The 26,236-nt window shown below is 50.6% G+C and overlaps 1 protein-coding gene across 3 annotated transcripts; it reads left to right on the top strand.

Moving 5' to 3' along the window:
- Positions 1-9,604: 9,604 nt before the first annotated feature.
- TCEA2 (transcription elongation factor A2) lies at positions 9,605-24,955 on the top strand. Of its 3 annotated transcripts, XM_014873907.2 has the most exons (10): positions 9,605-9,873; positions 12,218-12,280; positions 12,907-13,012; positions 14,110-14,200; positions 19,191-19,324; positions 20,768-20,824; positions 21,542-21,696; positions 22,045-22,191; positions 24,021-24,092; positions 24,657-24,955. In XM_014873907.2, the coding sequence occupies exons 1-10, from the start codon at positions 9,805-9,807 to the stop codon at positions 24,663-24,665; spliced, it is 903 nt and encodes a 300-aa protein (XP_014729393.1). In that variant the 5' UTR covers positions 9,605-9,804; the 3' UTR covers positions 24,666-24,955. The 3 variants fall into 3 exon arrangements, with proteins under 3 accessions (XP_014729393.1, XP_014729392.1, XP_088030944.1); XM_014873906.2 differs by lacking the exon at positions 24,657-24,955 and having other exon boundaries at positions 24,021-24,137; XM_088174818.1 differs by lacking the exons at positions 9,605-9,873; positions 24,657-24,955 and adding an exon at positions 10,875-11,020 and having other exon boundaries at positions 24,021-24,137.
- Positions 24,956-26,236: the final 1,281 nt, after the last annotated feature.

The raw sequence follows: 26,236 nt of genomic DNA, 5'->3' as shown, positions 1-26,236 counted from the left end.
CTTTAATACCCAGTTCCCATCACAGAGAGAGCCCAGGCTTTTAGGAAGGAAAGTCTTACACTTCTACCAACTATTTCAAGACTTCCATAAACACATTTTTGGTTGAGCATTAATGAATTACCTCAATGCAGAGCTACTCATGCCAAATACATGAATACAGAGTGTAGAAAAGCCGCCGAGAAGCAGATTTGGCTGCCATTCAGCTGCTCCGATCCGCACAATTTCTTTTCTTGATTATAGCAAGAAAATGCTCCCTGCCTGTGGCACTGCATCCTCCCAGGAACAGGCAGCTGGCCGACAGTTGGGCTGTGCAGAGCCTGGGCATGCTGGGGTTATTCGCTGCTTCCATCGCTCAAGTTGGCAGAAAACGCTGCTTGCTGGTGTCTGTGCAGGAGATGCAGCCAAGAACCGGGATCCTGCTCCCTCTGCATGCCCAGGCTGGCTGCCTCGGGATGCCTGACCTCCTTTTGGGTGCTGAGGAAAGGAAAATTGCACTTGGAAGGATTTGTGAGCCTGGATTTTTTGGGAGGTAGGTTGGAGCTGCCCATCTGTGGTCCTGCAGGCACACATGCCCATGACAACCACAGCCATTTGCAGCTCCAGCACAGCCCCTCGCCATGGCTTTAGCCTTGGGGACTCCCAGGAGACGATGTGATCCCCAGGAAAAGTGCAGTCTCCCCTTTGAACACACCTTTCTCACAGGACTCTGCTCTGTGCGTTCCCAACCTCTGTGCCCATATGAGAGAGTGGGTGGTGGTACCACTATGGTCATTGAGGCAGCAGAAGGGTGACCCATCCTCTCTCTCACTGGGATGGCTGATCCAGCAGCACAGGACATCACCATCTATGAAAGGTTTGCTGTTCTCAGAATTGCTGTGGCTCCTGGCATGACTTAACTTAGCATGAGGCATGACCTCACTGGGCAGCAACGGATGGCAGATGGCTGCTGGCTGTGCCATGTTCCCCTCTTCCTTTTCCTTTCTTTCCTCTCCCCTCTCCTCTCTCTCCACTTCCCCTGCAGCCCCCAAACCAGTGCTTTCTGCTCGAATTTTCCATGCACTGGCTGGTTTTTGCTCACAGGAAGGTGGCTGCCTGGTTTGTGAGCATCACCACAACCAGGCCTGGAGGAGGAGGAGCCCTCTGCAGCATCCCTGGAAGTGGCAACCTTTGCCAAAGCTTGCAGCCCACCCCATTGCACCCAGGATCTCACAGCCACCTCTGTGCTTCACCAAGGCTTTTGCCACCCAGCAGAAAGAATGAGGATGATGAGGATGTTGCTGAGAGAACCTCACCTCACACAAACAGGGAAACACATGTGGAAGAGAGGAATTTTGGCTCAGGGTAGGGTAGATGCTGCTATGGGTCTGTGCCTCAGTTTCTCCACATCTTGTACAGGGCATGGGGTGACCCAGCCTCTCCTTGGCTCATTACAGACAACAATCTCCCCAGCAAAGGGCAGGATAATTCAGAGAGTGCTTCTATCCTCAGAGAGAATACTAATAATAACATTAAGAATAAAGAGAAGGACCTGAGAGCATTCCCTCCTTGCCAGCAGAGGAACAACTTTTGCTTTTAGGTGCTGCACTGGGGACATTAAAGGAAGGGAGATATGCTGCATTTGCAGCTCAAAACCCCAAGAATTGTGAAGTCCTTCCCATAAATTGGCCTAAAAATGAGATTTCCACAGGCAGCATCATCTTCTTTGCTTTCTGATTTCAGAACATCCTTTGTGCTGCAGCTCCAAAAGCAGCAGTGAAATCCCCGAGCAGCAGAGCTGGAGCTCGGGGTTGCTGGGAGCAGTGCTGGAGGGGTTTGGCACAGGGATGCAGGGTGGGATGAGGAGGATGCTGTGGACCCCCAGGGCTGTGCCGATGCCGGGGATCCCCGTGGCTGGCGGAGCGCAGGGGGCCGGGGCAGGAGGGAGGCGGCAGGGAAGGGCTCCAAGGGAAAGGCTTTGTTCGCGGGCCAGCCGGGAGCGTGCGAGGGCCTCCGGGCTCCAGCGTTTCTCCTCCACTTCGCTCCTGCTGTGTGCGGGAGCCGAGCCAAGGTGGAGCACGGCGGGGTGGAGTGGGTCCCTGAGGAAGGCAGGGGACAAGGGACGGCCGTGCATTTGGCCCTTAAATTGCCTGGGAAAGCAGCTCTGTCTTTCCATCTCCCCCCAGGGCTTTTCTCTCACCCAAGCTGAGGCTGTTTCCCAGGCTGCTTGCCCTGAACACCTCCACCTCTGCCCTTTGCCAGCGACCCTTCTTCTTGGCCCATGGAGCCCGTGGATCTGCAAGCTCAGGGGAAGGATAAGAAAAGGCTCATGACAGAATGGCCCTTCGTGGAGCGCTTGAGCTGGAGAAATAAGGTTAAAGGCTCTTATCTGATGGAGCTGCAGCCTTGCCAAAGCCTGTTGCTATCAGCTTGGGACACATGTGCTATTGGCAAAGCTTCGGGGACACAATAATACAAACAGTTTTCATTGTCGAGTCAACAATGATGGGAGAAGGAGCCTGGTGCTATTACCGGTATAAAAGGCACTGTAGGAAAGCTCAGGACAGGAGGATGCAGTCAGGATCAACAGCAGGGTTTAGCAGATTACAGTTATATTTGTATTCGGGAAGGAGAAACCTTCCATCCCCAGTGGGCTGGAGCCAGAGGGATGGAGCCAGCGGTGGGGGTTTAGGCTGTAAGGAAAAACTCTTAGAGCAGCACTGGAAGCAGCTGCAGCAAAGTGCTGATGGCAGCGGGTTTGGACAAGGGCAGGTTTGCAGCACATCAGCCCAAGGTTGTGTTCTGCTTGTGAGAAGTCACTCAGTGAAAAATTCACGCCTGCAAGGCAAGAGAGGCTGTGCAGCAACAGCCCAAGTCTTACACAACCCTCCACATTTTCACTAAAAATTCTGTTTATTTGGAAAAGCCAGTGTTTGCAGGGTGGATGGATAATGTGACACACACTGCAAACACACTGTACCCAGACCCTGCTGTCACTTGAACATATTTGAGGATAATGGGGAGAAGATGGGTGCCTCCATGGGTGCATCCAAGGGCTGGTGCATGGAGGCCAGGCAGTACCTGGGTGTTTCTCAGGCACTCTTCCAACACCCATGCTGCTCACCCCCACATTCCTTCTCTTATGCCTTCCTGGCCCCTGTCAATCTGAATGGGGCATTTTTTGAGAACACACATTCCTATGCCATCCCATAGCCTTGGATGTGGATGGTGAAGTGATGGGGAGCATCACCTCTATTGTACCCATGGTAGTGAGGAAGAGGATGCAGGTTTGCCAGCTGTTGTGTTGTGGTGGCAGGAGTCAAGCATCTATTTCTATCTATCTATCTATCTATCTATCTATCTATCTATCTATCTATCTATCTATCTATTTATCTCTTATCTTTCTATCATCTCAGGCACAAAATCCTGCCCAGCATGGGGGGCCGTGGGAGGCTGAAAAGCCGGACAGGAGGTCAGGAAATTGTTGGCTAATGTCAGGGACCGAGTGGGGCCAGGGTGGCCATTCCCACCGGGAGCGATGATGTCAGGCGGCGGCCGGGGCCAGGAGGCAGGAAGCCCAACGCAGCCAGCGAGTCTGTCCTCCTTGGACTTCCCCGTGTGCTTTCATGAACAATGCACCTCGTGTCAGGGACACTGGGAGGCAGGTCCTCCTTCACTTGGGACATTGTAAGGCTCATCCTCCTGCACTGGGAATGCCGTTGTTCCAGTCCAGGTGCTGCTCTTCACTCATATGGGCTCTGGGATGGTGCTGGTGTTGCACCTCTTCCATGGGGATTTGGTGTCTGCTGCATCGCTGTGAGGTCTGGAGGTGACAGCTCTGATGCTCTACTGTGCTGCTTCCCTGGGTGGCACATCTGGCTTTGTGTGAAGAGACACAGGCTGGTGAGCTCCAGAAGAAGTGCTTGGAGAAAGAAGGTCATGCCAGCTGCTGGCCCTTTCTCTCCCACTTCCAGCTTGGTTGGGACAGGGAACATACCTGCTTCGAGCATCCAGCCTGCTTCGGTGTCCAGATATTCCATCTGGAAGTGGAAACAGCAATTACTCAAATGTGACAGGAAAGGCTCTGGCAGTCTGAGACACTTAGGGAAGCTGTGAGATGTGGAAAAGCCTCTCCAGACTGCAGGTCCCCACTGAGATGAGGAGTGACCATGGCCCTGGCTGTATCCTCCCAGCCCAGGCAGCTGGGTCTTAGTTTTACATCTTGGCCCCTCTGTGAACTGAGCAGGCATTCAGAGCGGGCAGGGGCTGCAAACGGGGTGGTTGGGACAGGGCAAGACACCTGGTCACAAACAGCAAGAGGGAGAGGGACTTCCTGGGGACAGAGAGCTCATGGGTGGTCCCAAGGACTCGAGCTCGGCCTCTCCCTCCACCCCACCCCGCACATCCTTGTTTTCGCAGAGGTGCCTCCAGGCTGGGGCCGCCGCAGGCTGTGTTTGCCAGCGGCTGGCAGCGATGGCTGTGCTGGTGCCGACAGGCCGGCTGGCATGCTTTCCCCCGGGGAGGCTTTAGCAGGAGGCTGTGCATTTCTGGGAATTGTGTTGGTTATTGTTCGAGCTGCAAGTGTGCTCGGCGCTGATGAGATCAGGGCTCGGTGCTCGGCGCTGGGGCAGCGGAGCCGCTGCAGAGCCGCTGATGGGGCGATAAGCGGGACAAGGCTCTTATCTGTGCTCGCATCACTGCGGGGAGCAGAGGGCAGGGCACAGCCCAGCTGACCTGCCTCTGCTCCATGAGGGCAATGAGGAGGGAACACGCTGCCTTCACCCTCCGGCAATCCACGGCTGAACTGCTGAGGTTACTTCAGAGAAAAGGCCCCAGCCCTCCTCGCTGAGCCTCTCCTTCCTCCCTCTCTGCCAGGCAATCCCTGTCTCCAGCCCCTTCGAGGTCTCGACCCCAATCCCGTCTGCTCTGCCACATGCTTGCTCCTTTGCTGACAGGACACAGGTCCCATTGATCCCAAACTCTGTCGGGGACGGTATCAGAGCTTTGCTTGCAAAAGCACTGAGAGGAAGGGGCTGGGGTGTTCGAGCCCTTTGCAATCCTTTGCTGTGGCTGAACTGAGAGCATGCCCCATGAGAAGTCAATCATTTTCCTCCTCCTCAGAAGGATGCCTCCTTCTATACATTGTGGCTTTTGACACAGAGCAAGTCACGAGATCCCGAGGAGGTGAGACCTGATGCCAGGGAGGGGCACTGCCAGCCAGAGAGCTTCCCACTGCCCGGGTCTGGAGATCGCACGAGTGAGCAGAGACAGCATAGGAAATGCTACATGGGAAAGCCCTGTGTGGGAGCCCAGGAGCCCCTGCCTTCCCACAGCAGACTTATCAAGGCACCAGTTCAGAGTGGTGCTTTCCATGGGCCAAAAGGGAAGTGCATACACACCAGACTTCTCAGGGTCAAGGATGCTGGGCAAGCAGTGAGAGGAGAGGCTGCAGGGGGCAAGGGAGGGAACCGGGGCGTGGGGAAGGAGACACAAATAGCAAAATGAATGGCTTGAACTTCCTATGTTTTATGGAGGTGAATAAAAGGAGACAGAGAGGGGGAGAGAAAGGAGACCTGAATGCCTGCACAGGCTCTCATGCTCACACAGGCCAGGCCAGACCAGACCCCAGAAACTGCTGGTGGCTGATGTGGGGTGGCAGCCTGTACCCACTTAGCTGGCATGGCTCTGGGCTGGCTGCTTCTCTGGCCCAGTGTTCCCCGGGGGCATCTCATGAAGCGTGACAGGCTGCTGCTTAGCATTTATTCCTCTCCCTGTCATTATTATTTTGAACAGCAGCCAGTCTAATTAAAATCGTTATGAGGAAGAGGTTTAGGGAAAATCCAAAGTGTCTCAGAAGAGCATTTGCAAAGCTGGAGGTCCAAACTCCACCCTGGCACTCGCGATGAGCAGGGCCCATGGGAGCCATCATCTCCTCTGCATCCTCACTTCCATGCTCCTCATTTCTCAGAGTGGCAGAGGCTGGGCTAACACACAGGGTGGTCCTGGCCATGTTCCCCTTGCAGCTGCTGCCCACTGTAGCAAAATCCTGCAGCTTTTCCTGGTGTAGGACTTGTCCCAGGAGGTGCTGATGGCAGTGTCCCCAGGCACGGGTGCTCATCTGCAGCTCCAGGACAGATGCAGTGGGGGAATGTAGGGAGTGAAGGACATGGAGTCTCTGTGGGCTGCTCTTCCAGAACGGCACGGATGGGTCCTAAAATATTTCCTGGGAACCATGATGCTTTCTGTTGTGTTAGGAGGGCCAGTGCCACCAAGGTGTGGAGAGGTCCCTTGGCTCCTCAAAGGAGAAAACAGGATGGTCTGTAAGACACAAATGGAAGTCACCATTCATGCCACATTCTCCAGGTTTCCTAAGTGTTTGAATGGAGGATTCGACTGCTCTAGGGTCAAATGTCCCCAGTGCCAGGGCTAGGAGATTATGGACGTCAGACAGCTGCAGCAAGGAGGGGAAGAAAAGGCCTCCTTTGCAGGGCTGGCACAAGGACATGGTTAGGGGATCAGAATCAGGAGCCTTCCAGCCAAGGCAGGCTCATGAGGATGAAAAGGAGGGGAGACACACCAAAACCCCTCCCCAAAATAAGTGTTGCTTTGGCAAAGCCTACGGCAGCTGCTCCCATCTCCTGTCTCAGCATCTACCAGCTACTGATTGTTGCTCTCTGGATGGGGGGGGGGGGGGGGGGGGTCACTCATTACCAGCTCAGAGTCCAGTGTGTCACCCAGGACAGACAGTCCTCCAAGCAGTGACCCAAGGCTGAGGTCCTGGAGACCTGAGCACCCCTGAAGTTAGGGGGTTTCTCAGGACAGAGCTTCCCTGTGGGTTTTGTGGTGGGTGGATGGACAAGGCAGGCCCTGGAGCACCTCTCATCTCTGCTTTTTCCAAAAGTGGACCAGACCAAGCCTCTGGTGGTTGGGAGCAGAGAAAGGGTGGGGTTTGATGGCTGATGTCCAAATGACTTGAACTTACTGGGGACAGTGGAAGCAGAGAAAGCTCATCCAACTTGATCCAGCCCATTTGCTGTGTTCAAATATGCTGAGAGCCGCTTGGGAAGTACAGTAGCCCAGTGGAAAAAACAGGTGAGATTTTGTGGGGTTTTATTTTGCAGGAAACTTCTCCTGGCTCTCCCAGATCTCCATGCCAAGGGCAGCTGCCAGCGAGGAAGCACATACAGAGATTTTCAGGGAGTCTCTTGGTGTGCAGGGGTCAGCAAAAGCCCCCTCCCAGCCTCTCCCTGATGGACTCGCCCCTGCTCTGTTTTTAGCACATTCAAGTAGCTGCTTTCACAAGAGGTAAAAGAAAGTTCATGGATCCGTTGACAGATCACCCCAAGCAGGAATTTCTCTGGGAATTCCTGCAATAGCAGGTTGGCTCCCGCGGAGGTGGAGTTTCCTCTGGATCTACCTCCACCCAGGCTTGGGGAGCGCTCTGGCCACCGGCTCCACGCTTGGGGGGCTGGGCTGAGCGACGCCACCGCTGCTTCCCAGCCAAGGTCAGCCAGAAACCCTCCCTGCTCTGCAAGCGCCTGGCCTGTTGTGTCCTGTTAACCCTTGGCAAGAGCGGAGCTGCAGGGCTGGGCTGCAGAGCTGGCCCCTGCCCACGGGCACACAGGGGCAGTGGACATGCCCGGCAGGCACATAGGGCTGCAGGCATGAGGATTTCGTGCCATTCTGTCCCTCGGGGACTTGCTGCCACGCAGGCAGTAGTGGGCCCTGGGTGAGGCTGGTTGCCACTGCAGGAGGCCAGTGCTGGCAGGGTGATGGCTTCTGCTCGAGGCAGGGAGCGACGGGGGTGATGGCACTTGGCTGCAGTGACTGTGTGCTCTGGAATCTGAGACACGTCCCCGGCCATACTTGTGGTCAGGAACCATCTCTGCATTGCAGCGACACAAACCACACTCACAGTGGCAGCAGTGCCGCTCGAGCGTGTCTCTGACGCCGAGGACCGGCGTGACCCGACCCCACACATGGGACAGGCAGCTGCCCGTTTCCAAGGACCTACAGAAGGTCCCCTTGTTGGGACTTGTTTCCTCCTCCCTGACAGAGGTGAGCCTCTCCAAAATAGCACCCCCTGACTCCACAGCCAGGCCCTGCACACCCCAAGGGTTGGAGGATTTCCAGGTGCTGCACAGGCTCCAGACTGTGGGGTAGAGGGAACTCTCGTTCACAAACATGGGGCCAAGCCAGGAAGTTTCAAGGTATCGTGCCAGGGAGAGAGTCTGGGGCTCCCATTTGATCTAGGGCCACCTTTGCTGATTCAGGGATGAACTGACACGTGTCTCAAACATCCAGAGAGCAGCTCTTGCTCAAAGGGATCCCAGAGCCCCGTGGTATTGCTATAAATCTCCATGGTATTGCTACAAAGAACAGCAAGCTGGCAGCTTGCTAGTGGGCAGATTTGGGGGTCAGCCACCCATCAGAGCTTCTGCACTGATCTGTTCAATACTTCTCTCTCTGGAGGTATTCAAAACCCATCTGGACAAATTCCTGTGTCACCTGCTTTAGGTGACCCTGACTTCAAAGGGGGGCTGGATGATTCTCCAAGCCTTTGAATGCTACCAGTTTTGTGATTCTGTGATTATGCCCTGAGTGACTCAGCTGCCCCAGGACATAGTGCAGTTGGAGATGAGCGCTGGGAATTCTGGTTCCCATGACCTGACTGTGCATCCCGAGGCTACATGCAGCATCCCCTGTGCTTCCACATGATCTGCAGCTCCATCGGGGCAGGACACGGCCGCTCTTCACCAGCACAGTCAGGGAGGGCCCTCTCTGAAACATCGGCGCTTGGCGAGGGCTGTGCATGGAAGTTCTCCCTCTGCCAGGAACCAGCTGGAGGCAGCGACAGCGCTCAGCAGCAGCTCCCGGGGGATGCGCTGCCCTCGCACAGTGTGCGAGTGCCATCTACAGGGGGTCCAGCCTGGCCGCCCCAAAACACCCACTGGTAAATGCTGTCCAGTTCCCGGGGCACAGCCTCGGTTTGTCCCGGGAGTGGGATCAGCACAGCCATGGACAATAGTCACAGTCACAGAATGGTTTGGGGTGGAAGGGGCCTGTAAAGCTCATCTTATTCCAACCCCCTGCCATGGGCAGGGACACCTTCTACTGTTCCAGGCTGCTCCAAGCGCCATCCATCCTGGCCATGAACATTTCCAGGGATCCAGGGGCAGCCACAGTTTCTTTGGGCACCCTGTGCCAGGGCCTCACCACCCTTACAGGGAACAATTTCTTTCCAATACCCCATCTAACCCCGCCCTCAGTCAGTGTGAAGCCATTCCCCTTGCTCTGTCACTCCAGGCCCTTGCCCAAAGCCTCTCTCCATCTCTCCTCGAGCCCCTTTAGGCACAGTAAGGGGCTTTAAAGGTCTCTCCGGAGCCTTCTCTTCTCCAGAATGAACCCCGCAGCCCTCAGCCTGTCTCCATGCAGAGCTGCTCATTATGTCCGTGGACTCCTCGGGACCCGCAGCAGCATTTTGAGACCCGCCCGTCCCTGCCGTGGGCCCGGGGGTCCCTCAGCCCCGGCTCCGCTCCGAGCCCCCTCCGCGGGGCGAACCGCAGCCCCCACAGCGCCCCCGGCGGCCGGGCGGCACCACGCGGGACGGGCGCGGGGCACGTTGGAAGATGAAGTCTCGCCCGTGGGCTGCGCTCCGGCAGGCGGCGGGTGGAGCTGCCGTCCCGAGGACTACAACTCCCGTCGTGCCCCGCGTGCGCCCGCCCTGACTGCGGCACCGGGGGCTGAGGTGGGCACCGGGCACCGACAGCAGCTTCCCCCCGCCCGGACCCCCGTCCAGCCCCGGCACCGATCCCGGGGAGCGGCGCGATGGGCGGGGAGGACGAGATCGTGCGCATTGCCAGGCGCCTGGACAAGATGGTGGCCAAGAAGAACGCGGTGAGTGGCAGCGGCAGGGCCCCCGCAGCCCGGTTGGGGTAGGGGACCGCCCCCTGCCCCGGGCTCTTGTCTGGACAACGCGCCCCTCCACCCTTTCCGCAGGATCCCCTCCTCGCTGCCGCGCTGGTGGACCCTCACCTCTCCCTCGGTGCGCGTTGTGAGGGGCCTTCCCCTCCCCAGGTCCCATTTTGGGGGCGTCTCTTACAGTGCCGCCCCGGTCCATTACATCGTGCTGGAGCAGATGCTCCCCCCATTAAAGTAGGGCTCCCTCCCTCAGGCCCCGTCGCTCTCTCCCTTCCTCATCCTTTGCGGAGGTGTGGGATGCACCCACTGCCAGTAATTGGGAGGGCAGCCCGATGTGCCCCCATCTCAGCACTCCGGGGCTCAGCAGCCTGTGCTGCCTGCCCTCTGTTCTCCTCCTGCACAGCATCCTCAGCCCTTCTCCCCTGTCCCGCTGGGAGCCCTTTGGAAGGGGAGTCCCCACCAGCACCGGCCTGGGGCTCCAGTTTGCCCTCGGGAAAAACCCCGGTGCTGATGGATTTGCTTCTTGCATCCCCATCCCACAGCCGTCTGCTCAATCCTGTGGCCTCTGGAGTGTGGAGGGCTGGCCAAGCTGCTGTGTGCACTCGGGGAGTCTCGCAGGGTGGGCTGTGACCCGTGTAACAGCCTAGGGGAACAGGAGCCGGGAATTTCCAGCTTAATGGGATGTATCAGTCTTGTAGGAACACAGTGTCATGCAAGTGCTAAGGCAGAAAGCTGACAAGGGTTTGTGATGGAGGTAGGTTGAACATCTGTGTTTGGAGTGGGGGAGAGGGATTTTGGGGCTGAGAACAGCTGTGGGGAGATGATGGGCGAGGCAGGGAAGGGATTAGAGGAGTGGGGTATTGGTGTGGTGAGATGCTGGGTGCTGTTATCACATGAACTTTTGGATGTTGGACTGACCCTGCCAGCCGTGGGTGGGGCAAGCACTGTCACTTGTGTCACTGTTGGAACAGCCCAGGGAAGAGTGTTTGGGCTAAAGCACAGCCTGTGATGTCTGTTCTCGCTGGTGGCAGGTTTTCAGCATCAGTATTGAAATAGGAAAGGAGCAACTTTGCAGAATTTGCTTCCAGCTTCATTGGGAAAGAGGCAGCTTCTTACAGGAGGGGTATGCAACATTTCCTCTTGGCTGGCATTTGAGATAGTGCTGAACTGCAGCATGTTGTGTGTTGGCTAATCTTGGAACTCTTCCTGCAGGACAGTTTCCTGGAGTACCTCTTTGTTGCTCTAGTTTTTTCGGGGATCCTCATTTGCTGCCATTGTGCCGAATGGCTCCATTTGGGGTCAGGAATCACCGGGTCACTTTGGGTATTCAGGGCTGGAGGAATGGGAACGGGAGGGAAGTCAGTCGTTCTGGGTACTGTAAATGTGTGTGGTTTATGCTGGTGTGAGTTGTTGTTACGCTGAAGGCTTTGACTCTGCTTTGATTTTGGCATCTGTTCTGTAGGGTGGATTGCAGCTGGATTGCTTCCTGGGATGAGTTGGAAGCAGCCCTTCTGCATAGGGAGGATGGGATGTGAGGGCAGGGCTGGCAATGCAGGCGGCTTCCATTCCCTACAGTGGTGGCTGTGCAGGCCTTGTGCTGCAACTGGGCTTGGAGTGGTCGGTGTTGTAAATGAGCTGCTAAATGTGAACACTGGAAGCCTTGTTTGAGAGAAGGGGGTTGGGAGGAAAGAGCCAGCTGAATGGAGACAGGCCTACGCCAGGCTGGGATGTGCTAGAGGGAGACAAGTGATTTCCAATTCTCTGAGTGACTGCCAGTTTTAGGTTTCTACAGATTCCTAGTCGGATTTTTCCCGATCCTGGGTTCTGGGATGTAGAGATGATTTAAGGAGACTTCACAGAACACATTTCCAGTGACCAACTCTTCAGCATCACAGCTTGCTGGCTTTGCTCCTGGTCTCAGCTTTTGTCCTGAGCAGAGTGGTATTAATATGAAAACTAGGAAACAGCTACATGGAGTCATTGACAGCTGTAATTCAGGATGTGTTTTTCAGGTGTTAAAAATGTTCAGCATGCCAGGTAAGAATAATGAACTAATGCTGCACTTGCACCATACACAAGCAAGGACCTGTAGCACTCCAGTTGTCTTCTGTTTTGCTCATTCCAATAATTCAGGTGCCTTCAGGTTGCAGGATCTACTGTCTGTCTGGAACAGCAGCCCCAGCAGTGAGCTTGGTGATGTTTCAGGGAATGCTTGTTGGTGTTTTTCCCTTTGAATTTAACTTTGTTTGTCTATTCCCAAGCTGTTGAATTTCTTTAATAAAAGCTGAGGCACTCATTCTCTTTCTCTTTTGCTCTCCAGGAAGGTGCAATGGATTTACTGAAAGAACTGAAAAGTATGCCTATGACTTTGGATTTACTGCAGGTGAGTTGCACAGTTACGGTAAAAAGCTGAAGGTTGCATCTGGATGAGTTCAGAATGTTGTCTAAATAAACTTAATAGATTTCCTCACACTTCTCTCCTCAGGCAAAGAATCAAAATAAACATTAAACCCAATAAAATAGTGCAGAAGTTGGGTTTTGGACTTGCAATTAAAGAGCTCTGGGTCACCATGTGTGTAACTGCTCAGATCTTGTTTGTAGGCTGCAAAAAGAGGAAAGACTGGGTTAAAGTAACAAACACAGGGCAGTCGTGGGAGAAGTTCTTTGTAATGTTGATATTTAGGACATTTAGGATTTTTGGGGAAGAGTGAGCAGAATTACAATTTTGGGGTTGTGATGCATCTTGGAGTTTTTCACTCTAAGCTTGAATGTCACAAGTGTGTAGGGAAGGGATTTGTTGGAGATTGGATGTGTCTTCTGTTCAGTTGTGCAAGCTGGAGAATGTCACCTCACTCTTCCAAAGTTTTAAGAGTCACAGAATCATTCTGCAAGCCTTTGGATACTCCTGTCTTGGACATGGCTTTGACTTTGTCATGGTTATTTGAGACCTCAGTCAGTAACTAATGATGAATCTGTTCTGGAGTGATTCACTGGGGTGTTCCCTTGCAGTCCACCCGCATTGGGATGTCGGTGAATGCACTGAGGAAGCAGAGCACAGATGAAGAAGTGATATCACTTGCCAAATCCCTCATCAAATCTTGGAAGAAACTTCTAGGTAAGGAAATCAGCATGTTCCTGTCAGATTCAGCCTGTGAACAGGCTGTCTTCAGTGGGAGGCTGAGTTTTTTGGGAGAGCTTATCTCTTGATCTGAATAAACATTCTAGCAAATCAGCCTTTACAATTCCACCCTCTCTGTCTTTCGAGTTTTGTGTCCTATCATGCATCCCCCTAGATTTAGCTCCTGTTTAACCAGCTCAGCAATGGAAGAGCACTGAAAGCTTCAGGACTGTTAACTTATACCTCATCACAATAATGATTAGCAACACTATTTGTAGAAACAATATCTGTGCTTTGGACCCTCTGCTCCCACTTGTGCTCTGCGTGGCATTAACACCATGTGTGCTGTCAGCCTTGTGCAACAGCTCAGGAAGGGAAGTGCTGGAATGCATTTTAGGTGGTGAGCTGGAGAAGGATCTTAATTCACCATCCTGTAGATAAACTCACATGGATCATTTCCAGCTGGGGAGGCTTTCCTGGTTATGGGCTCCCATTTCTTGCTAGGCTGGATGAGTGTAAAAAGGGCTCTTTTCCTGTGCTGCCTGGATTGTTACCTCCTCATTAGATTGGGTGTGTATTGGCTAGACTCAGACAATTTACCTCAGGGTCACACTTGTTCTACAGTGTCATGAAAGTCCTCTCCAGGGTTGTGCTGTTGGCTTTCAGCAGCACTTGGGAATCAGAAGAAGCTGTACTCCCACAAGGACCAGCCTGTACTGGCCCTTCAGCTGGTGTTGGCCTGAAATTCTGCTTTTAGTTGTGCTTGAGAGAACTTGATCTAATCCCTGCTCAGCAGTCTCTGAAAGAAACTTTTGTGAAGAGGCATGTCTTGTGAGGAAGCTAATCTTCCAGGCAGGGAACTGATTGCTCTCTAGTTTGGTGAGGAAACCTTTTGTTTGAATTAGTTTCTACTTGGAGGCAAGGAAAAGATCTGTTGGAAAGCAAGAAGGCCATAAAGGCATTTTCACCTGATTCTTTTTGAGAGAATAGTAACTTGCTTTAGGCTAACAGCGGGTAGTATGAAAACATTGAGGGGTATAGGCAGGGCTGTAGCATAAAGGCCAGTTCTGAACGGATTCCTCTTTTGAACACAGATGCTTCTGAGGAAAAAAATGAGGAGAAAAAGAAAAGCCTGTCTTTGCCAACATCTTCCTCCAGGGAGACTGGTAACTCAAGAGACCAAAGGTAATACTTCCTTTTTACCAAAGATGACACTGTTAGAGAATTTAAATTTTCTTAAGGAACCTTACTTTAATTGTTATGTGTCTGAGTCAGGAATTTTGTGTAATCAAATTTCTGGTCAGAGACACTGAAAGTGTTTCTTCTTCAAGGTTGATCCGTGTGGTGTTAGTAATTAACTGTAATACAGAAATACACATCTAAAAATACAGTAGCTTTAGTGAGTCTGAAAATTTTGTTAATATTTCATTTAATGTTTTTTATTCTTGGTTATGTGTTGTTTTTTCTAGTAGTAGAACATTCCTCTATTCTTTTTTATGTTGCATTTTTATGCGTTTTTGTTTATTTCTAACTTTGAACTCCTTAGAATGAAGATTATTTTTGGCCTTTGCAGTGTCAAGTGATGGATGGGATTGATTGATATACATTACTAAAGTAAAACTTCCATTTCTTTGTCCTTGACAAATGCCAGCAGAAGTCCCCTTTTCCCTGTGGCTGATGTCTCCCAGCTGGCAGGTCAGCTGCATGCTTGCTCCTTGCCATGCCTTGACTGCTGCATCCTGTTTCCACTGCCTGTGACTGCAGTTGTTGAGTGCAGACAGTGATCAAAGGGGAGGGGGAAAATGGGATTGAAAGCTTTGTTCTGGAAATTTCTCCCAGCCTCAGATCCCAGGAGGGTGTGTGCTTCCTAGATTTGGCTCTTAAGTGATTTAGCCAATTTCCCAAGTTTGACAGAAGATTTAGAGTATTCAGGCTGTAGTCCTGCTGACTTGCAGGATTTTCCATGTTTGCAGCCTTTGTTGGTCACTTTCTTGTCACTTCTTTGTTTTTGCTCTGCTCTCTCAGGCTTGGCACTTCAGGGTGATCCTTGATACAGAGCTGCTGATGCTGATCTCCATAACCTTAAATGATTGGTATCTTTGGTTATCTCACTTCCATAAAATGGGAAAAAGGATTTGCTAAATATTGCAGTAAAAGGACTTGGGAGACTTCACAGCCAGGCTGGAGTTCAGTGATGCAGTGCAGAATGGGAGCCAGGGCTGTCCAGATCTGTGTGGGATTTCACTTGGAACAGGATCTTGGCTGTAGGCACAGAGGCAAAACCCCTCCTTGCTGCCTCCTTGCTTTGTCACTTATCATGGGGTATGTGGAGTGGAGTTGTCTACCTTGTGCTGCTGATGTGCCCTTATGCCTTAATGTGCTGCAGATACTGCAGTTTTATGGGTTTTTTTAGTCCTTGTTGCTTTTTACATGTATTCAGCCTCCATCTTCTGACTAGCAAAGCATCCCCTTGGCTGTGAAGGATGAACAGAAGCCAGTGGATTAGTGTAGCCTAGACCAGGAGCAGGGGCCAGCTCCTGGTGTCAGTCTGTTGAGCCAGGCTTTCTTCCAGAAACAGGAATGTTTTTTCTCCAGTTCTGTAAAATAAACTACTAATCTGCCTTGAAAAAATAGTAATTTATTGGCAGAGCAGAGTCTCTGCTCTTTGAAGCAGAGACTGCAGTGGAGTCAGACTTGTTGCTCTGTGTGTGATAGCTGGTTCAGATGAGGCTGCTGTCAAGACACCAAAAAGATCCGTTTGTTTTCAGATAATTCAGCCTCTTAGTCTGTTAGATATTGGCTACGCCTTCCATTTTGGTCAGGGAAAAAATTTTGACTAACTCTTAGCCTGAAACTCATCTTGCTTTCTGGAGCACAGATGTAGAAATCCCTGTGTAGTGACTGGGGCTATCACTACAAGACCTGAAGGCTCTGAGCCAGCCAGCTTGGAGCTGGCACCTGTGAATTCAGATGCTGCATTACTCTAATCTAAAGCATATTCTGTTGTGCTGTAGAGTTTCAGACCCATAGTGCAGTACATTTTAATGGGCTGTGTCTAATGTTTCTGTCTCTGGCAGCATGAGGTTTTTCTTTTCCAGGATTCTCTAAACTTTATTAGGAGGTTTTGGATCTGTGGCCTGAATTAAGCTCTTCTGTAGGATTTTCTTCCAGTGCAGCCCTGAGTTCTGATTGCAGTCCCTGGCTTCTGCTTTGCCACCATTTTGTTCCAGCATAGCCTTGTTTTATGTATAAACTTTTGCTGCCTGGGTAGATTTACAAGCTCTTTCTCCTGTTTAACAGGAACAGTGCGAACCACAAGGATTTCCTGAAATAAGTCTTCTAGGTTTGTTTGAGCTCTATTTCCCAACTATTCTATTTATAAACTAACCTCTAAACCTTAATAAATAATTTTCTGTCTTTGGAATGGCTGAGAAATCTGTTTCATCTAATTCTTGAGGGATCAGCTCTCATCTCAGTGCATGGATGATGTGTGTGTGTGCAGGCAAAGGTATCTTTCCTTATCAGCTAACAGAAGTGGGACTACCATGCATCTTGTTGAGCTTTTTTCCACCCCCAAGGAATAAACATCTCAATATTCAAGTCAATAGCATTTGCAGATGGAAATTTCCTGAAAAATCAAGTATTATCTCTGCAAGTGCAGGTTTCAAGACCTGTGTTTGAGGATTCATTGTAGTGAAGGTCGGTGACTTGAGTTCACACTGAGGTCAGAGTTCACACACAGGGTTTTGCTCTGGGGAACCTTTGTTTGTTGCTTGCAAAATGATACAAAATTTAAATCTGGAAGAGCTCTCTGGGAAACTTCTCCTGCAGCCCCTTTTCAGCACAGCACAACCTCTGCCCAAGCTGTCCCTGCCAGGCTTTTTTCAAGCTCTTTGACAATGCTAGAAAACCTCAGGGCAGGGCATTTCCACAGCTGCCCTTGGCAGTATTTCCAATTCATAACTCACCTTTACAGTTTAAAACTTACTCTCAATCAAAACCTATCTTACTAAACTCATTTGTACACCCTTCTGTGGATTTTTTCCTACCATCTTCCTCTGTAAGGAATTTCAGGATTTGTCTCCTTTAAATTTCCCTTGCCACAAACCACCCATACTCCTTCAGTCCTTCCTTTTACTGTATGTTTTGCCTTTGTCCTCCGGGAAGTCTAATTTTTCCAAACTATTTTATGTAACATGAGAAGCTGTGATTTTTTTAGATGGGTTATTCCTGAATTATGGGTTATTCCTTAGTGTATGCTCTGGTATATACACCCCCCATGAGTGCTGCCTGTGATTTGTGTGTAGCTTCTTAAGCACAAAAGTACCTGATGGCAGTTTCTACATTCCAGATGGGAGAAAATCATCATCTAATGGATTATTTACAGGCTAAGTTGTTTCTTCTTTTTGTAACATGTGCAGTGTAAATCCTATTGAATGTTTTGAGCTATTTGGACACAAGTCTGTTCTTGAATAAGCTCCTGCAGTGCCGACCAGTAAAACCAGCTGGTAAAAAGGGGTTTTATTCAGCTACTGGTCAGAGAGAAACACAGTGAGCTCACAGTACAATCTCCCTCACAGAGTGCATCATCTCCTTCATATGAGCCAGAAATCAAAGTTCTGCTTTGCTTTGACCTGAGCAATTTGCTGAGGTGAGGGTTCACTGGTGGATGCTTCTGAAAAGGGCTTGGTGAGGCTCTGAACTGTGGAAATCCAGCAGCCCCAGTAGTGATCTGTGGGATTTGAGCCAGACTGGATATGACCTTAGTCACAGGAGCTCCCAGGATAAGTCCCTAAAGTCATCTGGCTCAGTTTGTGTGGCAGCAGATTCGGAAGGTTTCCAGCTTAGTGCTGTTTTTTTGTGGGCTGACTAATCCCTTCCTGGACAGTGTAGTGGAAGTGCTTGTTCATAACAAATTTATTTTTGATGGCAAAGAACTGGCAGTAGTGACCCAGCTTAACAAAAATTGTCAAGCCACTTGGATCTTCAAGAAGATATTGCCAGCATGGCATGGGTAAAATACTGAGGTTTCTTTTTTCCCCTTTCTGTCTCTTTGTGCAATAATGGTACCAGGCATTGGCCATAAATACAGGAAATTTAACAGCCAAATCACCAAAGCCAGAGAAATCTTTGCTGAAAAAAAGAAAATTGCTGTTCTGCTGCCTGATTTAGGGGGAAGAACAAAGCGCTAGAAAATAATTTGTGAATCATACTAACCCAGATCTTTTACCAGCAGTATTTGCAGGGCTGACTAATGCCATGTGCAGATGTTAGGCTTTCTGGGTGCACAACCAGCTGAGCTGCTCATTGAGGTTCCTTCTCTACATGCAGACCCTGCAGTAGTGATTCAGCCTGCCCACATCATGTGCTGATTGTGCAGGCAGGTCTCCATCCAGCTCCCCTGGCAGGTGACCTTACTGGGTCAGCTACAGCAGGCAGGTGTTTGCATTCCCTTGTCTGTGCCCATGATTGCTCACAGGTGGAAATGGAGTTATTTTTGGGAGAAAAGCAGTATTTCTTAGTCCTGTGCTAGCCTGGCATCTGTATGAGCTGTGTAGGGGTGCTCTTTTGTGAGATGAGTAATCAGTGTCTTGCTCAGATTACAGGAAAAAGGAAGAACCTTTTATGTGCTACACTTTGTTGGTGGTGTTTTTTAAATATCAAAGCTGAAGGAGCCATTTTCTTTCTTTTTCTTTGTTTTCCTTAGCACAGCTCCTTCTTCTGGAGCTTTCTGCTGAGGGCAGTTATGGGCCTGGTGTCCTGCAAAGTTAAAGAGGAAAGAAATACCATGAATCTGTACTGCACACTGAGAGAGTGGTGATGGTCTCAGATGTCCTGTATTTGGGTTACTGGTGATGTCCAACAGTAATGTTTTCAATTGATGTCCAGTAGTGCAGCAGCTGATGTGTGTTGAATATCACAAGATGGTTGGCAGGGTTGTTCATGGATTAAACCTCTGCTGGCAGCCAGCAGTGTCCACAGGAGAGCTCGTGTGTGGGCTGAGGGCGTTGGCTGCTGTGTTGTGCTCTGTGCTGATTTGGGACAATGACTTTGCACTGTATTCTGACTGGTTCTGTATTATGATTAATAGGATGCTTGGCCACATACCTGCTGCTTCCTTCTGCTCTCAGTGGCCCAAACTGGGATATTCTGACAGGTGAAGTTTTTCTTTTAGCTCCAACAAAAGGCAGGAGCCTCCAAAGACTCCGACCACCCCCAAAATCACCACCTTCCCTCCGGCCCCCGTCACCTGCGACGCCGTGCGCAACAAATGCAGGGAGATGCTGACAGCAGCTCTGCAGGCTGATGGTAAGTGCTGGGGGAACTCATGCATTGCCCCAAGTGCTTCACAGCTCCTGGACTATTCTGACAGAGACTGTCAGTGCCAGCTCGGCTTAGACACACTGTTCTGGAGCAGCCTTGTCACAGGATTATTGCCAGCAGCTCAGTCTAGCCACTGGTCACCCCTTTGATGAAGTGGCTGCTGTTGCAGCATTTTCAGACACTTACACAGGGACCTGGCTGGAGCTGGAGGCACAACAATGTGTCAAGCAATGGCTGTTAGGAACATTGGGTTTGTCACACAGGGTTACTTGGGGTCTTCTGCTCTGCAGCATGGGGTGGTGTGTGCAGAAGTTTAATCTTTCAGGTGTGCAGGGATTTGCTTCACTTTCTAGATCTTTTATGATTGTTGAAAGTGAAGCTTTCTTTCCTGTCACCCTTGGGGCACAAAGTGAAGCTGTAACTCAGTACATGGACTTTGTAGGAATGGTGCTTATGCCAGTCAGCATCTGCTTTCAGATTCTGCTGCCTTTGCAGACAAGATCTCCTTAAATATTGTGGTCCTCTGGATCTGGGGTGGAACAGATCCCTCTTGCATACTCTCTGTGCCATCTCAAGTGAGAGGCAACTGCAGGTGCTCAGCATGTCTAGAAGTTTGAGCATCTGGTTGTGTCCACATTGCAGATCCCTTTTAAAAATTGGGGTCTAAGCACTGCAGAGTCTTATTAATTTGGAGCCAAGGAATGTAGATGACAGATGGAGAAGTTCATGAGGTCTTTATTTCTAGTTTTCCTGTGCATGTGTTTATATGCTGCATTAAATGCTTCCCACAGCTCTTAGAAAAACCCTTTCCATATGAAATCTTGGAAAGAGTTCACTTGAGCCTTTCCCTAAGCTCAGCTGTACCCTACCTTTCCTGATTTATGGTGTTGATTATCATACTGGCTGTCCAAATCCATGGCAGTTATGCACTCTATATGATGCTGTTTAACTGGTGTGTGGAAGAAGAGGGGAAGAGCAGACAGTCCTGAGATGAGATGAGGAAGGAAGGCTTGATCCCAGTGCTGCACACCTCCAGCCCCTCTCAGATGTTGGTCTGAGTAGAGTTACTTCTCGCTGAGGTGAATATCTGAGGAAACTCAATTCCTGCCTATATAGATTATTTCAATTATATGAAAAATAAATTGGTAAACTAAGTTCTTGGGCCAAGGCTGTTATTAACTTTGTCTCATGCAGTCCATATCCTAGAGGCACAGGGCACAGACTGGCTAGATTTCATCACTGTTTTCATCACTGCCCTTTTCCAAAGGGTCAAGAGAGTAACAAGAGCAAAGGCCAAGATGCCATTTGATGGGAAGAGCATGTGACTCAAACCAGCAAACTGTCCAGATCTGTAGGTCAGAAATACTGAGCCTGGGGAGCCCTGGCTTGCTTGGAAGGAACTGAGCTCCTATGTTTTCTGTCTTACAGACGACTACATCGCCATTGGTGCTGACTGTGAGCACATAGCAGCCCAGATTGAAGAGTATATCCTTGCTGTACAGTGCTTCCTTGGGGGCCTGCATGCCTCCAGCAGTGAGATCCATGTGCTCAAAGGAAAAACGGGGACTGTCTGTGCATAAATGTTCTGCTGCAGCTTGTCAGCGTTCTGGGTCTGGTTCCAGCTCTGTTTGGCTGAGTTCTGGGCCACTGAGTTCTGTGGAGTTGGGAGCTCAGAGACTGTAATCCCTAGTTTGTCCTTCCTATCAGAGTGCTGTTTCCTGCTTTTGATTCTGCTTCCAAATACATGCAACTTCCCTGTGCTCCCTTTTGAGGAGAGTGTGCTGATCTAGACAAAAGCAATGAAAAAGATGGAGCAATGAGGATCAAGTTCCATGTTGATGTCAGATAAGCCTTATGGGAGGAGTTTGCTTGGTTTGGGAACTGTGGGGTTGGAGGTGCAGCTGGGCTCTTTCAGTGGAAGGGTTTGTGGCCTTGCTGGGAGAAAGGAAAGGGAAAGTTGTAGAACCTGAGCATAGCTGAATATTTCCAGCACAGTGAAAAAGCCCAAGCTGGAAGCCCCTGAACTTCAGGATTGTATAAACCTGCTGTCAAATCCAGCACAGACCTCCCAGAGCAGATGCTGCTGTTGGGTCCCAGCCAACACCTCCATCCTGGCAGTGGGTGACAATCTCTGTTCTTCACGGGTGGCTGAGGAGTGCTTGATGCTTCTGGGCTGGTTACAGGCTCCTTGACTGCCCTTACGCATCTACCAGGATGTCAAGAACACCGACATGAAATACAAAAACCGCGTGAGGAGCCGCATCTCCAACCTGAAGGACTCCAAAAATCCTGAGCTGAAAAAGAACGTGCTGTGTGGGGCCATCACCCCCGAGCAGATCGCAGTGATGACCTCGGAGGTGAGGGAGCCTGAGGAGAAGGGTTGGCTTTTCACAGGGGATGTGTCCTGAGGCTTGGCTGGGCTGCTGCCAGGGTTGCAGTTTTCTCAGTAGCTGCTGCCAGAGTGCATGGAGTGAGTTTGCAATGGGGTTTGCAGTGTGGAGAGTGGTTTTTTGGCCTTCACATCATCCTGGGGCCCTGGGTATGAACCAGAGAACCAGAAACCAGAATTGCAACAGGCTTTGTGTCTTAATGCCCATCTGTCAGGCTGCCTTGTTGTGTTGGCTGTTTCCACTGTAGTGGGTGTGGTGGTAAAACTGGGCAGATGTGATTTTATTGCTTTTTTTTTTCTTTCTTTTTTTTTAAAGGAAATGGCCAGTAATGAGCTGAAAGAGATTAGGAAAGCCATGACAAAAGAAGCAATCCGAGAGCATCAGATGGCCAAGACAGGAGGGACACAGACTGATCTCTTCACCTGTGGGAAATGCAAGAAGAAGAACTGCACCTACACCCAGGTTGGTTTTCCTGCTCCTGTCTTGGCCTCTGCACAGGACATGATGCATCACACTCATGAGCTCGTACTGCTCTGTGACAGGCCCTGCAGCACAGCACACATTTTGCTACTGGTGGACAAAAAAACTTCAGTGCTGCCTAAGATGTACTTCTATGCATGTTTCTGTGAGCTTGTGTACCTTTTTGGCTCAGTTGTACAACAGCAGGAGTTGTGCAGCACTGAGGAAGCTTTCAAAAGTTCAGCAGTGCTCTACACTGAAAGCAGGTGCTGGGAATGGTGGGATTCAGACAAGAAAGGAGAAACTGAGTCAGACATGTTGATGGTATTAAAATACAAATTAAGAGTATAGATAACCTGCAGCTGGATAAGTCCCAACTTATTTAAGATCAAATAGCATGAAATGGGTGAAACAAAAGGAATAAATGAAGCTGTGATGTAAGCAGACAGAGGATTTTCCTTCCCCATAGCCAGCTGCTGGAAGCCTTGTGCATTACCAGTGCTTTTTAGCTCCCATGTTCATGCCAGGCATCTGGAGATAAATGTGCCTTTGCTGTGAGTCAGTGGTTTAGAATGTGCAGATACCCAAAAATGCACCAGCAGCCACCAGATTGCTGCTGAGTGACTGCGCACAAACTGCGTGTGCAAGCGCCGGCTGAGACTCCTGCATCTGCTTGGGCTTGACATACAAACACATGGAAAGAGAAGGAGATCCAGGAATCTGACTAGGGAGTTTCCTTTGGCTCAGCAGCAGCCTTGCATCCCACAGGCTGGCTCAGGCAAGAGGCCACGCTCTGCTATGCTCCCACTAAGCATTCCTGGGCTGTCCCAGCACATGGCACTGTCTCCACCTGTAGTGGACTGGAGTTTGACTGCCTGGGATTTGAGCAGGAGACAGCAGTGTCTTCTAAATAGAAATATCAGGAGGTTTTCTGTGTTTTGATTTGTTTTCTAGTGAAATCACTAGTGGGTGATGAGATGTAAGTCTCAAGTAGATGAACTGGCATTTATGAGCATGTTGAAAGCAGACAGTAAAGGGCGAGAATTACAGAAATTTAGCTATCCAGCATTCTTGCAAAAATGGTTAATTTGCATCATGTAAATACTGTGACTGTTGCACATTGGATAATTACACACATGGATCACCATAATCACCCCTTGGCACAGTTCTGCCTGACTATTGTGGGGAGTACCAGTGTTTTCAGTCCAGATCTGCCTTGTGGTATTCAAATGCCACGAAAATCTGGTTTTTAGTAAAGTATGTGTTTCTGGCAAGAGCCAGTCAGAGGCAGCAATCACATCTGGGTTAAATATCAGAGTTCCTTAATGGCTCAAACACAAACCAGACTGGAACTGTGCAGAACCTGGTAACCCAGAGCGTGTTCCTGTGAGGCCAGGATGTAGGACTGCTCTGTAAATGGGAATGGCTTGAGTGTTTTTTTTTTATGTTCTTGTGCTTGGGACTAAGGGGTTTGTCATGGCAGTGCTGGCCACATCCCTTCCTGGGGGACAGTTTGGGGAGGGATTGGCTGTGGGCATGTCCACTTCCAGAGCCACCTGCAAGAAATAGGCAGCAGATTGGGTGAGGAGGGAAATATGCTCTCCCAAAACTTGTCACTCAGGTAATGTCAGGCTGAAGGGGGTCATGATGTGTTTACATGTGTATATCTGTGTGTAGCACAACCACCAGACTTACTTTACTGGAAAGCTCCTTTTGCCATCCCAAACCTTGGTCTCTCATTGATTTTTGTGAGCCCAGCACGAATCTCTGGAGGCTGGAGGGACAGGGCCACGTGTGATGCTCAGCTCTCACCTCCCTTCTGTCCCCCCCAGGTGCAGACCCGCAGTTCTGACGAGCCCATGACCACCTTCGTCGTGTGCAATGAGTGTGGGAATCGCTGGAAGGTAGCGCACCAGGGCTATTGCTGGCACTGAGGGGTCTTGGGGTGGCTGCACCCACCATGCTGCAGGCCCTTGGCCCTTGGTGTTTGCCAAACCCTCACTGGCTCTAGAGAGTGATCTTCCCCCCGAGCACAAAGGCAAGAGCTTTTGGGTTCATCCCTGCAGACCAGCTGGGATCAAGTCTCATTTCCACATTCCCACATTCCCTGCTTTCTCCTCATATCCCTTCTTCCATAACCAGCTTTACAGTGCTTTACATGCTGTCTCTGCCCTCTGAGGGGTGTGGTGATGATGTTCAGGATTTCAAAACTGCTCTTTCATGCTGTGCACAGAGCTCAGGGGTGAGCAGAAACCTCCTGGTCTGTGGTGAGCAGAAATGGTGCCACTACAAAGTGCCAGAGCCACAGGGAGAGACTCACATGGGAGCTCCCTTTGGCCCCTACTTGTGAGAACCCCCAAGCCCTTGCCAGCTTTTGAAACAAGCCCACACCTGGATCCTTACCTTCTTCTGCAGCTCCCCTTGGCAGTGAAGTTTCTAACTGGGGTTTAAACTCCCTTCTCTTGCAGTTCTGCTGACACGTGCCATGGCCCGAGAGCGGCAGCCAAACGCAGACCTGAGCGCAGCCTCCACACGCCGGCTCCCACGGCAGTTGTGTTTTGTGTCCCAGTGAGTTTGCATTGTCACACGCTGAGTGCAGCAGCGGGGAGGCCTGGGCCTCACAGAGAGCCACAGCCCTGGGCTGACAGGTTGGCAGGAGAGCTCACTAAACACACCCAGTCATTACTTTCTCATCTAAGCGAGTACGGTCACTTTCTCTTTAAAACTAATATTAAACATTTTTGTCAGTTTCTGACTTTTATTTCAACTGTGTGTGCAGCACTTTGTTTTTCCAGCATGGGAACTTGACAAGTGGTCCATGTCCAGGTGGATGAGGACTGAATAATGCCTGGAGCAGCAGAAAGTGAGATGTGACTTGCAGGCACACCCTCTGTGTGAAGGCTTGTTTCTGTCACCTCATGGAATCTCAACCACTGGGCCAAGGCCTGGGGCAGCTGGGTGGGCAGAACTGTTGACAGGACACAGCTTTTGGAGCAGAGATCAGATGTTGCTTTTCGTCTTGGCAGCCTTCACTGGATTTTGCACTGATTCCTTGGCATCTTGAGCTGTTAAATGCCAATAGCACTGGATGCTGTGAAGATAAGAATGTACTGCCTAGGTTGTAAGAGACCGAAAGCAGAAAATTCCACCTCAAACTGTTCAAAGGGAGTCCCAGGCACTTTCCTGTTTGTGCTCTGCTTGTAGCTTGACAGATGAAAAACACCCTGGAGTTTCAGAGGGGCTTGCTGGAGAGGCTCAGGAGGAGGGAAAATGCTGCAAATACAGGAAATTTTCCAGAGGCTTGGATCTGGACAAGGTAAGGGCTAGAGGGATGGGTGGGAGCTGTTAGCTGTAGTGGAGGAGGTTTGAAGTGAGCTCAGAACTGGTGCTTGGAAGGGGTCAGATAAGGAAAGGATCCTGTAGCAAAGCCAGCCCCAGGTGCCACATCTCCAGATGTGACTCTCTGGAGGAGACCTGCAGACTCAGGCTCCTTCTGGGAACTAATTAAAACCTGGTGGGGAAATTCCATCTGAGCTCACAACAGCTTTCAGCCAGACTTAAAATCCCTTTTCTTTCCTTTTCATAGCCTTTAACTGGGGTGATGCAGCATTTTGGGGGACCCCAGCAAGGTCTGTGGGTCTGAGGCTGCCCGGGAGCAGTGCTGTGCCCTCCAGCTCTTGTGCTGATGGGCAGGAGCATTTGCAATCACATCTCTCATGGCATCGCTTCCCTCTTCCAGAGTGAAAAACAAGTATTTCCACTGGCTTCCCAGCATGCCAGACAGCAGACATTGAGCAGAGGCCTCGGAGATGTTTGGAGAGGAGCGAGCAGCCACATGAAAGCAGCGGAAAACGTGCTCCCAGCCCCTTTGAGGGCTGTGCTGCTCCGGAGGCAGGGATCCCACCAGCATCCTTTGCTCAGGGCTTTCACTTTACAGGGTGCAGCCAAGTCTCCCAAGAAGGAAAATATTCAAAGACGCTGACAACTCCTTTAAGCCTCACGAGTCTTGTGGTGAATGGGATTATTCAAGCCAGGCTTGGGAGGGAGC

Source organism: Sturnus vulgaris, chromosome 17 (genome assembly GCF_052056855.1).
Source record: "Sturnus vulgaris isolate bStuVul1 chromosome 17, bStuVul1.hap1, whole genome shotgun sequence".
NCBI lineage: Eukaryota > Metazoa > Chordata > Aves > Passeriformes > Sturnidae > Sturnus > Sturnus vulgaris.
This window is presented reverse-complemented; position numbering and strand designations above follow the sequence as displayed.